Source organism: Rana temporaria, chromosome 10, assembly GCF_905171775.1.
Source record: "Rana temporaria chromosome 10, aRanTem1.1, whole genome shotgun sequence".
In the NCBI taxonomy this organism is placed as follows: Eukaryota; Metazoa; Chordata; class Amphibia; order Anura; family Ranidae; genus Rana; species Rana temporaria.
In genome coordinates this window covers 126,086,056-126,097,871 of record NC_053498.1, presented here as the reverse complement: position 1 = coordinate 126,097,871, position 11,816 = coordinate 126,086,056, and the positions used below count along the sequence as shown (strand labels likewise).

Here is an 11,816-nt window from a genome sequence, read left to right as displayed (position 1 = left end):
ATTAGCTCTAGCATATCATCCTTTTGTAAAGGGTTTACTTTTTTTCAACAAGGTGGTAATGATGATGTGACACCTTTTGTGCACAGAAAACTTGTGGGTTTACACAATGCAGAAAAGACATTCAAAATGTACCAACTTAAAAGTTGTGTAAAAAGCAAGTCTCTTGAATTATCTTTATAAAAAGTTTCCCTTAAGGCCCACAAATCATCCACCCAGCAGAGAGACTGCTTTGCTCTGTGTGTGTGAGTTAGATCTGTCCAACACAGTAAAGCCTCATACACACGGTCAGACTTCAAACAAACTTTTCCATGGATTTTTTGACGGGAGTTGGCCGGGCACACCCATAGCACACACGGCAGGACTTTTCACATGGTTTTTCTGCTCTTTACCGCCACCCTTTGGTCAGCTTCTGCTATTGTTGGTTGATTTTAACATTGGTTCTGGGCATGCGTATTTGTACTTCGGACAAAAGTCCGATGGATTTCTGTACACATGATAGGACTTTGCACCGTAGGACTTTTGTTGCCGAAAAGTTTGTCCGTTTGCAGAGCGAACTTTTGTCCGATGAAAACTGAAAAAGTTTGTCCGATGGAGCGTACACTCGGTAGGATTTTTTGGAAAACATGCTCATTTTGAAGTTTGTAGTCAAAAAGTCCTACCGTGTGTATGGGGCTTAAAATTGGTTTTATGAAAGCAGGAGCAAAGTTATTGGCTATGGCAAACAACCAGGTATCACCGTTCCTTCCTAGACCTTCACTAGGAAAACAAAACAAGGAATCAGGTTATGTTGTTGCGGGCAACAGCTCCACTTCTACTTTAATTTTTTCGGATAAACTCCTCCCAGTGATTCTGGCCTGTATGTACGGCCAGAGAATGTAAACAGCTTTGCTAATTTGAGAGAGTGGGTAACCGCTCAAAGAGAACCAGGTAATCTGATTCCTGTGGTCCGAGCCAAGGGTGCAGGCAGTGCAATCAAAATGCAGGTTAGGATGAAGGAAAAAAGGTGGGACAGCCGCACTCCAAAAAATGAAGAAGCACTAAGGCATAGTGCGAAACGTCAGCTTTTCTTTTGTTGTGCTGTTTTTTGCTGTGGCATGTATTTTGTGATTTTTAATTAAAGGAGGAGTTTTTTTGGAGTGCGGCTGTCCCACCTTTTTTCCTTCATCCTAGCTTTGCTAATTTATTGAGGCCATGATGAAAACCACAGAAACACAGAAGATATAATGCAAGTGTTGTTGCATGTAAATCATTTCCTAACAAAAAATGTTAACATTTGTGTGCTTGTGTAACTTCAAACAACATAGTAGTTTGCTCTTGATGTTGTTAGGCTACAACTATGTGAAAATGTAGACTATGGCAACTCTTAAACTGGCAAAACATGTAACAGTCTCAATATACAATAGAAAAATCACTTTCAATTTACCAACAGCTATGTAATGTGAACGTATTCCAAAACAATGCATTTATTGTCCTATGCAATCAGAGAGGCCCTTCATGATTGCTGGCCAATCTAAATAAGAAAATAGAATCGAATTCCTTTCATGTGACCATGTTCTGATTGCTGGGTGTTATCTTTTATAAGTCAGAACAGCACAAACACACTGGTCTTTTCTCTGTACACAGTACATTATGTCTTTTCTTCCAGTGTTCTTATGGATAGTGATTTGTCAATAAGATATGACCAACATGCTTGAAGTATTTAAATTGCAATATCTCTGAATGAACACATCCACGTGCTTAAAAACATGTAGCATGCAAGAAAGGCACTTAGAATTAAAGCATCCACCAGTGGGTCACACTGGGAAAATCAGCCTCTTTCAGGCCGCCTGGCTTTTTTTTTTCACCCTTTTTCACTACAGTTGCTGGCACAAAAATAAAGAAAACTATATATACACTGTCCAATTGTTTTTAAACACAGCAAAAATTCCCAGTCTCGTCTGCGCAGCCCCCGTTAGTCACAGAGATTCTCTGTTCTACTCCCTCCTGCATAGCAGCTTTAACCTTTTCCTTTCTAAATGGAAGGATGGAGGGAGGATCTCAGTAATGATCCGGGCCTGTGTCTATGATAAGTTCACAGAACACACTTCAGAACTTCCAAGGGCTCCCTAAGCCACATTGTACAGTTTATTGTTGTGCTGTCCTCTTTTTATCTTGAGGATTCTCGTTCGTTTGGTGGGGCCTCTATTGATGTACAAGGCAGAGGTGGCGATGGAGTTTCTGGATTCTGGGTCTCTTCCTGTTCATATTCTTCCACAGTTTTGTCACCCTCTTCTGCCTCTTGGACCTGATTCCCATCATCTTCTGCCTTCATCTGTGTGTCCTCTGCCAGTCTGTGTAGCCTCTCCTCTGCTTCAATTTCTTCAGAAGTTGGGATGGAATTCTTCTTTGGACGTCCTTTTGGCTTGGTGGGGGCCTCCTGGCCTCCCTTAAGCACCTGGTGAAAACAAAGATTCAAATTCTTACATACAGGCAAGAACAATCCTAAATGTTTTGCAACAAATGATTTTACCATCTAGCACTGTTAAGAGAGCTGCCATATTGATGTCACAAAAAAACTATGTTAAGCAACATAAGCAACATTGGCTACCATACACAGCTGCACCAGATTTTGCACTCTCCAGTTTTCGTAAATCAACCCCATAGAGTATGGTTATGGTCATTTAAAATTATATGTTACTTACATTTTACCTTAGTGCAGTATACTTATACTTACATAATAGTAATAAATGGATTTCTTGTTAATGCCATCATACTCTGTTGCCCTGCACACATAATACTCTGAGCTCTATATTCTCGGGTCTTATATTATCTACTGCTCTTGTTTCCTGAATTCTGTTTTGGAGTCCACATCATTTTTGGTTCATGTTCTCCTAAAATGGTTCTAAGGCCTAAAGGTTTTTTACCCTAATGCATTTTTATGCATCCTCGCCCCCCCTTATGCTTACCTGAGCCCAGTCACGATCCAGCGTTGTGCATGAGAGCCGGGGCTCTCCCAGCTGTCTCTCCTCCCTGGGCTGATTGATATTGGCTCCTGCTGCTGTCAATCAAATGCTGTGACGCGGGGCCAAGCCGCCCAGTCTGTGTCAATAGATGCAGACAGGGTAGTTTGGGAGCGAGCCCACATGAGTGCCCCCATAGGAAGCTACTTCCTTTGGAGGCACTCACTGAAGAGCAGGAGCCAGGAGCAACGGGGGACCCCAGAAGAAGAAGAAGATGGGGGTTGCTCTGTGCAAAACCTTGCACAGAGCAGATAAGTATGACTTATTATGTCTATTACTTTATTTTAAAAAAGGAACCTTTAAAGCAGAGTTCCACCCAAAAGTGGAAATTCTGCTCATCTGATTCCCCCCCCTCCGGTGCCACAATTGTCACCTTTCAGGGGGGACATGATACCTTTTCCACTTCCGGGAGTCTGGCCGCGGCCCATGACGTCTCTGCGGGGCTCCCTCCTTCTCCCCCGGCCCCCGGGGAAAATAGGAGAGAGGAGCGGGCCTTGTGCATGCGCAGTAGGGTTCCCAGTGTGAAGCCGAAAGGCTACACTGCTGGGTTCCCTTACCCGCAATGGTGGCGGCAGCACCCGACAGCTGATGGAAACATCGCTGGACTTCAGGACAGGTAAGTGTCCTATTATTAAAAGCCAGCAGCTGCAGTATGTGTAGCTGCTGGCTTTTAATTTTTTTTTTGGGGGGGGGGGGGTCGGAACACCACTTTATAATCACTTTAATACTAAAATTGGCTTTGTACATCAATCAACAGAATATTGTCCTGCTTTTAGCAATATTCTTCTTTACATGCTTAATGAGGGTCCTGCTGATGACTCTAATTAACCCATTGTTTATTGTTGTGTATGTCAATAAAAAAATAAATAAACTTAGTTAAAAGACAAAGAAGTGAACTTACAATTTTTTTCCATTTCATCCTGCGATTCTGATACCACGTCTTGACCTGCAGCTGTGTCAGACCCAGAGACTGAGCCAAGTCCAGCCTGAAAAATGCATTTGAAAATCCAGCATTAGGTAATAAACTTAGTCTTGATAGGTATGCACAGCTGATTAGTTGGTTGTTACAAAGTATCTATTCATTGTGAATGTTCACAAACCCGGTAGCAACTCTAGAGCTTAAACACTACCAACTACGCCAAATATGAAAAAAAAAATTGAAAGGTTTTTTTTGGTGACCAGCATCATTTCTGTACAATACTGCTACATTTCAGGGGGAAGGGGCATTCATTTGGGAGATCAGAAGCAGATATAATCAAGGGGGACAACCCTCCTACCATCATGCTTTGTAAGATATCTCTGATGACCTTATAAACGTCACCCAAAACCATTAAATGTCTCTCTGTAAAAATTCACACATTTCTTGGTTAGCTATGAGACTAAAGTTTCTTTCGTCTGTTATGCTGTTAAAATCTGGCTGGACTACAAGAGACGGACCCGTCTCTCCGTTACCCACAGACGTTTCACTGAGCCTCTTAATGGTTTCAGCTGACATTTTAATGTCTATGAGATGAATGTCTCAGTTCAGAGCTATTTCTTTCTGTTTGCCTAAATGCTTGTGATCTTCAGCATCTGGATAATAGGCGAAGCGATTGATCTCACCCATGCTTGTGCCAACTCAGATGCCAAGACCATATAGAGGATTTGCCCATTGTGTCTGCTGACAGTGCTGTGCAGCTGGGGTAGCATTTAAGCCTGAAACAGCTGGACCCGCCAGGCCAACACAGCATTAGGGACAGAGCAGAGAAATTGCATATTTTAAAAGCCCTTCTCAATAAAAATGAATAGGATCATTTATTGTCTGCAGAGCCTCTTATATATGTCTATGTGCCTACTGCTGTAGCACAGAATGTTCTGTTCTAAATCCATGGGTAGCTCCTTAGATCACTGCTTGTGATTTTACATGTCTGATTGAAGCTGGAGAGCTGACGAATGGCATAATATGTTTTGTGGTTCTGTTTTCTTTTACGTACAAAAATAAGGTGGGCAAGTTATTTTAAAGCCTAGTAAATGCTACCAAATAAAATAGCGCATAAAGTGATAATTTCCACGGCATAAAGAAAACTTTCATCTTCTGCAAACAATGAAAAGTAAACTTTGTTCATTGGTGTTGCACTTTTAGCAGTTTGTAGATGGGAACTGTAACTTGCTTGTTTCAGTCTGCCTAACTTATTTTTTCTGCTGCTATATGTAAGTAATTTTTAATCACTGTAAAATTGAGCTGGTATCTCTTATTTGCTAATAAAAGTAATTTCATGGGGGGGAACTAGATAGGGAGACCAACTTTAGGATGCCCAAAGACTCAAGATAGAAGTTTCTTTAGACCACTACATAAACTTTTACACTTTGCACAGCCAAACATATAGGCTTATTGCACAGTAAGTGAGGATAGAGGCACACAGCTCTGGAACTTATCTGCAGTGCAACAGTAGCAATTGGTCAAGGTTTATAGATTGATCAATTGTATTCCCATTCAGAACAGTTAAGTTTGTGTTCTAAATGAAAAAAAAAGATTAATGAAAAAACAAAAAACTGAAAAGTTTTAGGCAGATTCTGGTATAGTTACGCCATCGTAACTCTGAATCCGCACCGTCCTACATTTAAGCGTATGCTCAAACTGAGATACGCTTAAATGTTGCTAAGATACGAGCGGCGTAAGTCTTCCTACGCCGTCGTATCTTAGCTGTCTATTTACGCTGGCCGCTAGAGGCGTGTACGCTGATTTACGCCTAAAATATGTAAATCAGCGAGATACGCCTATTCACGAACGTACGCTCGCCCGTCGCAGTAAAGATACGCCGCTTACGTAAGACGTTTTCAGGCGTAAAGATAAACCACCAACAAGATGGCGCAGCCAAAGTTAAGTATAGACGTCCGAACCGCCGTAGAATTTCACGTTGTTTGCGTAAGTCAATTCAGAATAGGGCTGGGTGTAGGTTACGTTCACGTCGAAAGCATTGACTATTTGCGACGTGATTTGGAGCATGCGCACTGGGATATGTCCACGGATGGCGCATGCGCCGTTCGTTCAAAACGTCATTTACGTGGGGTCATGCTTTATTTGCATAAAACACGCCCACCTCTTCACAATTTGAATTAGGCACGCTTACGCCGGCACATTTACGCTACACCGCCATAACTTAGGACGCAAGTGCTTTGTGAATACAGCACTTGCCTCTCTAACTTGCGGCAGCGTAACGTAAATTACATACGCTACGCCCGCACAACTTTAAGCTGCTGTACGTGAATCTGGCCATTTGTGTTCTGGTACCATAGACATAAGAACTAAAACAGCAAGACCGGCAGATGCTCTTCTCATATCTCTGAACAACTAAAGGTACAAATAGCTTTAAGTGTGAGAAGCTTGGCTAAATAAAACAATTGAGTACTGTCCAAGATACTTTTTTTTATTTGCACTAACATCCATATTTTCAGGACAAGCCTTCAGGGTGTACCCCCTCCTTCAAGGCCCAAGCAGTATGATCACCTCAAGCAGCTTGGCTGAAACACCTGTTGCATGTGTTGTAACTTCACAAATAGATAATTTTCTAAGACTTGATCTTCATACTTGATTGTGATCTGAACTAAACTTGGAGCACTTGGTCTCCAGGAATATGGGTACTGGCATCAAAGCAATCTCATCCAGAGAGTGTGAAACATATAGGTAAACAGAACCCCCGCTCTCCCGACTGACCTACACAAGATAGAAGTAAGAAGCGACCTCAGACATCACTCTTCTGCAAACCACAACCCTGACATGTTTTGCCCCGCTGGGGGCTTTGTCATCGTGTCTCGAGAGAGCGGTGTTCTGTTCACTAATATGTTCCATGCTCGGCGTGGCTTGCGTCCCAACGCTATTACGTCTCACATAGCAGGCTGGGTACAGCGGGAGGAGTGAGGAGAAGACGCCGAGATCACTCGGCTTAACGGCAGTCTGTATAGGAGGACGCTGTACTTTTATGTGCTTGCACTAAACAACCTCAATGTAAGTGCATTATTTTTTAATAAATACCCTTTTACAAACAATATTACGCTATGGGGATTCCATGTCTCTCTTTCCCCTCTGAGATACGTTTGGAAGGTATTGCATACTGTAGGACCTGAACACCGGAAATTCTTTAGTCTTGTTGGGAGACTATAAACATTACCCTGGGCCCATTCTGACCACTGCAGTGGTCAGTATTTCTGGTAAGCAGATCTTAATACCTCATCACTTTGGGTGTCTCACTCTGGTGGATAAAGATACTATTGATTACTGTGGATGTCACAATTTGAACATTGCATAGGCGATTCTCACTGGACTTCACTTTTCACTTTTTTTTGGTTATTTCTATTTTTTACCACAAGTGTATTGACTACACCCACTTATTATTATTAATATTCCTCTACGTCATCACTTCATATGGACTTTGCACTATTGGGATTTCAATTCACATGTAATTCTCACATTGTTGGAGTTTTTTATTTACCTAGTTCATTCATAGGTATTGTCATCAGTCACTAATAGCTTTTTGCGCCGTACCTCTTCCCTTTTTCACTTGTCTTTTAATTTGTATCTACAAATGGCTGCATTTATACTTTATTGTTTCTGCGCAGTGTTTTTTCTTGTTAGATATTTTATTTCTTTGAGAAAGTTTTTCCATAACACTTGTTAGTTCTGCCCTATTAGATGTAGGGAAAGAATAAAATGTGTAATGCCCTGAAGTCTCTCATGATCCATTATATGCAACTAGTGTCAGAAATCAAATATTGATGGGCAGTTATGTAACACCCCTTGATTTTTTTACTCTAGGAGCAAGTTTAGGGAATCTTTAAGAATACCTACTATCTTTAAATGCCTGATCCAGGTCTGAGTCATATCTGAAAAAACCCCAGCACTCATCCAACCCTCATCTCATGTAATTTGACAATTAAATCTCAGAATGCCCTTAAAAAGCTGCACAGTTAGTACACATTTTTGCAACCACCCTTGACTCACCGGTCTGGAGTTGAGAGATACTTCTGTTTCTGGAACTTCTTCTCCAGGCCCATGAGTTGCATTTCAGTGAAAATTGTTCTGCTGCGCCGTGGCTTTTTCACACGAGTGGTTGCCTGCTCAATCTCAGACTCACTACTTTGGGGAGCTTCACTGGCAGGAGTCTCAGAGCGTGCACAAGGTGAAGAGAGATGTGTAGGGGAGAGCAAAGGAATGTGCGAGGATGAAGGTGAAGGGACCAAGTGGGATACAACATTGGGCTGCCGGGTGATGACGGAGAGCAGTGGGTATGACCTGAGCGGAGATGAGCCTATTAAGAAAGAGGAAATAAGATTGAAAACCCTGTTATAGCTGTGATGTACAAAGAAATGTTCCTACAATGTTAACAACATAAATTTTATATACCCCCATGATAAGGCTTAGCTTTGATAAGTGCCACCACTAAAAAATAGCTATTGCCTTTGACCTTGCACTAATAATGCACTTACTCTACCTTTCATCTCTGCCCACTAGGTGAGGGTGAGGTACCCATCCCTTTGACAAGATCCAGGAGAATACTTAGTATTCTAATTATTGCATTGTGCTGGAGTGTCTTCTAGCAAGATTTAAGGTATTTAGCATTCCCTGGATCTTGTCGGAATTGATAATGTCACCCCCTGCAGTATGTAAACCAGGTAAGGTAAGTATACTTATTGAAGTTTTTGCTTTTCTAATGGACCTTTTTTTAACAAATTCAGCATTGGACCTGAGGAGGTGGCAGCATGGCTAATTAAGCTGTCCTTTCTTCCAGTGCAAGGTCCGCTTTATTAATGAATTTAGACTAAGTATTGTTGATATAATAATGTTTATATATTTTTTCCACATAGCTATCCTATCTACAACCCAATTTCTTGTATTTCATCTTTATACAAGATATGACAGCCGTTATACTTTTGTAAATCGGATGTCAGGGCATTCCTAAAGCTCAGTAAATATTTGTTAAATCTAGTGAATCAGACTTAAGGCAGAACTAAAGGAAAATATGTATTTTTTTACATTATGGATAGAGAAAAGAAAGATTATAACCTCTGTCAGTTTTTTGCAATCTGTATCCCATAGGGGAGATTTCCCTTCACTTCCTGTCTTATATCAAAAGCAGGACGTGAGAGGAAATCTCTCCAAAGTGAGGGAATCCCAGGCTGTTACCAGCACTAGTGTCCATTGGAAGATTTCTCTCTCTAATCCGGTTTTGGGGTCATCCCAAAATCTGGGATTTTCTTTTACTTTCACTTTCGATGATAACGGTAAACAGGACAAATATAGTGGGAAAATCTCCATAGCAATAAAAAATGACAGGTGATCAGTTCTCTCCCCACTCTTTCCAAAACTAAAAAAAAGCTTGCCTTTGGTTACTCTCTAAATTCTGCTGGTGTAGTTTGTTGTAGGAGAGATTTCAATGATTTGGTTACTTGATATGACAGGCTGGTGAAATCCAATAAGACTCAGTGATAATTATAATAATAATATCACTGAATCACAGTAGCCATCCAGCATTATGTGGTGAAGAACACTATGGGGGTTATTTACAAAAGGAAAATCCACTTTGCACTACAAGTGCAAACTACAAGTGCAAAGTGCACTTGAAATTGCACTGAAAGTGCACTTGGAAGTGCAGTCGCTGTAGATCATGCAAGGAAAATAAAAAACAGCATTTTAGCTTGCACATGATTGGATGATAAAATCAGCAGAGCTTCCCCTCATTTCAGGTCTACCCCTCAGATTTACAGCGACTGCACTTCCAAGTGTACTTTCAGTGCAATTTCAAGTGCACTTTGCACTTGTAGTGCAAAGTGGATTTGCCTTTCGTAAATAACCCCCTATGTAGAGCAGCCCTCAAATTTTCCACTCCCCTCCTCGCGAGTGGAAAATTAGGTCTTGCGAGCTGGGCTGCCTGCCTGGGAGAGGGGGGGTGGGGAGAGCACCGCCGGCGGGGGTTGATCGGGATGGAGGAAGAGGAGAGCCGTGGGATAGCACGCTGTTACCGGCGCTTACATTATGATTGTCTCCGCCCTGCTCGACACAGCCCCGCCTCCTCTTGACCTGCGCCTGTGATAGATAGAACGCCGGTCCACTGCCGCGATGCGTTCTATCTATCACAGGCACAGGTCAGGAGGAGGCGGGGCTGTGTCGAGCAGAGCGGAGACAATCATAATGTAAGCGCCGGTAACAGCGTGCTATCCCACGGCTCTCCTCTTCCTCCATGCTCCCGATCAACCCCCGCCGGCGGTGCTCTACCAGGCAGGCAGCCCAGCTCGCAAGACCTAATTTTCCAGCAGAGCAGAGACAATCATAATGTAAGTGCCGGTAACAGCGTGCTATCCCACGGCTCTCCTCTTCCTCCAGCCATGCATTCCTCGGCCCAGGCGAGGTTGCAATGGGCACAGTATGGCTGCAATGGGCACAGTATGGCTGCAATGGGCACAGTATGGCTGCAATGGGCGGCTACATTGGGCACAGTATGGCTTCAACAGGCACAGTATGGCTTCAATGGACACAGTATGGCTGCAACAGGCACAGTGGGGCTGTAATGGGCACTGTAAGGCTGTAATGGGCACTGTAAGGCTGTAATGGGCACAGTGGGGCTGCAATGGGCACAGTGGGGCTGCAATGGGCACAGTATGGCTGTAAAGGGCACAGTATGGCTGTAATGGGCACCATGGGGCTGCAACGGGCACAGTGGGGCTGTAATGGGCACAGTGGGGCTGTAATGGGCACAGTGGGGCTGTAATGGGCACAGTGGGGCTGTAATGGGCACAGTGGGGCAGTAATGGGCACAGTGTGGCTGCAATGGTGGGTGCACAGTGTGGCTGCAATGGTTGGTGCACAGTGTGGCTGCAATGGTGGGCACAGGTGAGGCTGCACTGATAAAGTTGTTGTTAATATTTATTTTTGTAACTTATTTTTGCATAATACATTTAAGTGAGATAATTTATGAGGGCGTGTTTAGGGGCGGAATTAGGGGCGGGGAAGGATAGGGATTGAGTGGGGCACTGGTGGCGAGTAACCTTTGAGGCCTGGCTAGTAGCTCAGGACTTGAAATTTTGAGCCCTGATGTAGATTGTAGAGTATATCAAATGTTATTGTAGTGTTGCAGTTAAATATTCTCAGTGCTTTATCTATTAAGAGTGCCTCACTTACAGCTAATTTCCATGGAGAGAAGGCTAAGGGGAAACTTCCTTGAGCTTCATGAGGTTCATAGAACTTCCACGTGTATAATTAAAAAGCCACTAATAACACTGTCAACTCTATGACTTTGATAAATGAACAGCTGCCTTAATTAATCAAGACCTTGAAGTGAATTGCTCACCACAGTGGTTTTCTGTTGGCTGTGTGCTGTAAAGCTGTGCACCTCCAGGCTCAGACTCATAGGATCTGGGTGGCCAGAAAAGGGAACATTCAAAATTTCCTGCTAGTTGTACTGAAGGAAAAACCTGCCAGGCTCACAGCAGCTTCTCTGGGACTGCAGAGGTTAATATGTGAGAACTGTACACCTCCCTCCCAGGCAAATACTACCTGTTCTGTAAAAGAAGGTAAGGGGAAAATGGGAGATTAATGGATGTCATCCCTTGGCAGATTAGTGCAGACGGCAGCCAAAAAACTCCGGGCTGGCGCTAGGAAAATAATTTTACTGAATGTGCAGTGCGTGTTCTCTGTTTTTCTGTATTATGCTTCTATAAGTGTAACTTATATAACTTATATTATGCTTCTATAACTGTAATGCAGCCTGAAACAATGGAATGAGAAGAGCCCCCCTCCCTTCCAGCAGCACATCGAATTTACAAATATAGGAGCTGGTGGAAGGA

General features: G+C 42.8%; 1 protein-coding gene across 1 annotated transcript in view; it reads right to left on the bottom strand.

Moving 5' to 3' along the window:
- Positions 1-1,395: 1,395 nt before the first annotated feature.
- Positions 1,396-11,816, bottom strand: part of BARX2 (BARX homeobox 2) — a 50,628-nt gene continuing 40,207 nt past the window's right edge. The window contains exons 2-4 of the mRNA XM_040326223.1: positions 7,978-8,284; positions 3,901-3,985; positions 1,396-2,434 (exon numbers count right to left, since the gene is read on the bottom strand). Of these exons, the coding sequence (XP_040182157.1) occupies positions 2,147-2,434; positions 3,901-3,985; positions 7,978-8,284 (680 nt within the window). The 3' untranslated portion in view covers positions 1,396-2,146. The remainder of the gene's footprint in view (positions 2,435-3,900; positions 3,986-7,977; positions 8,285-11,816) is intronic.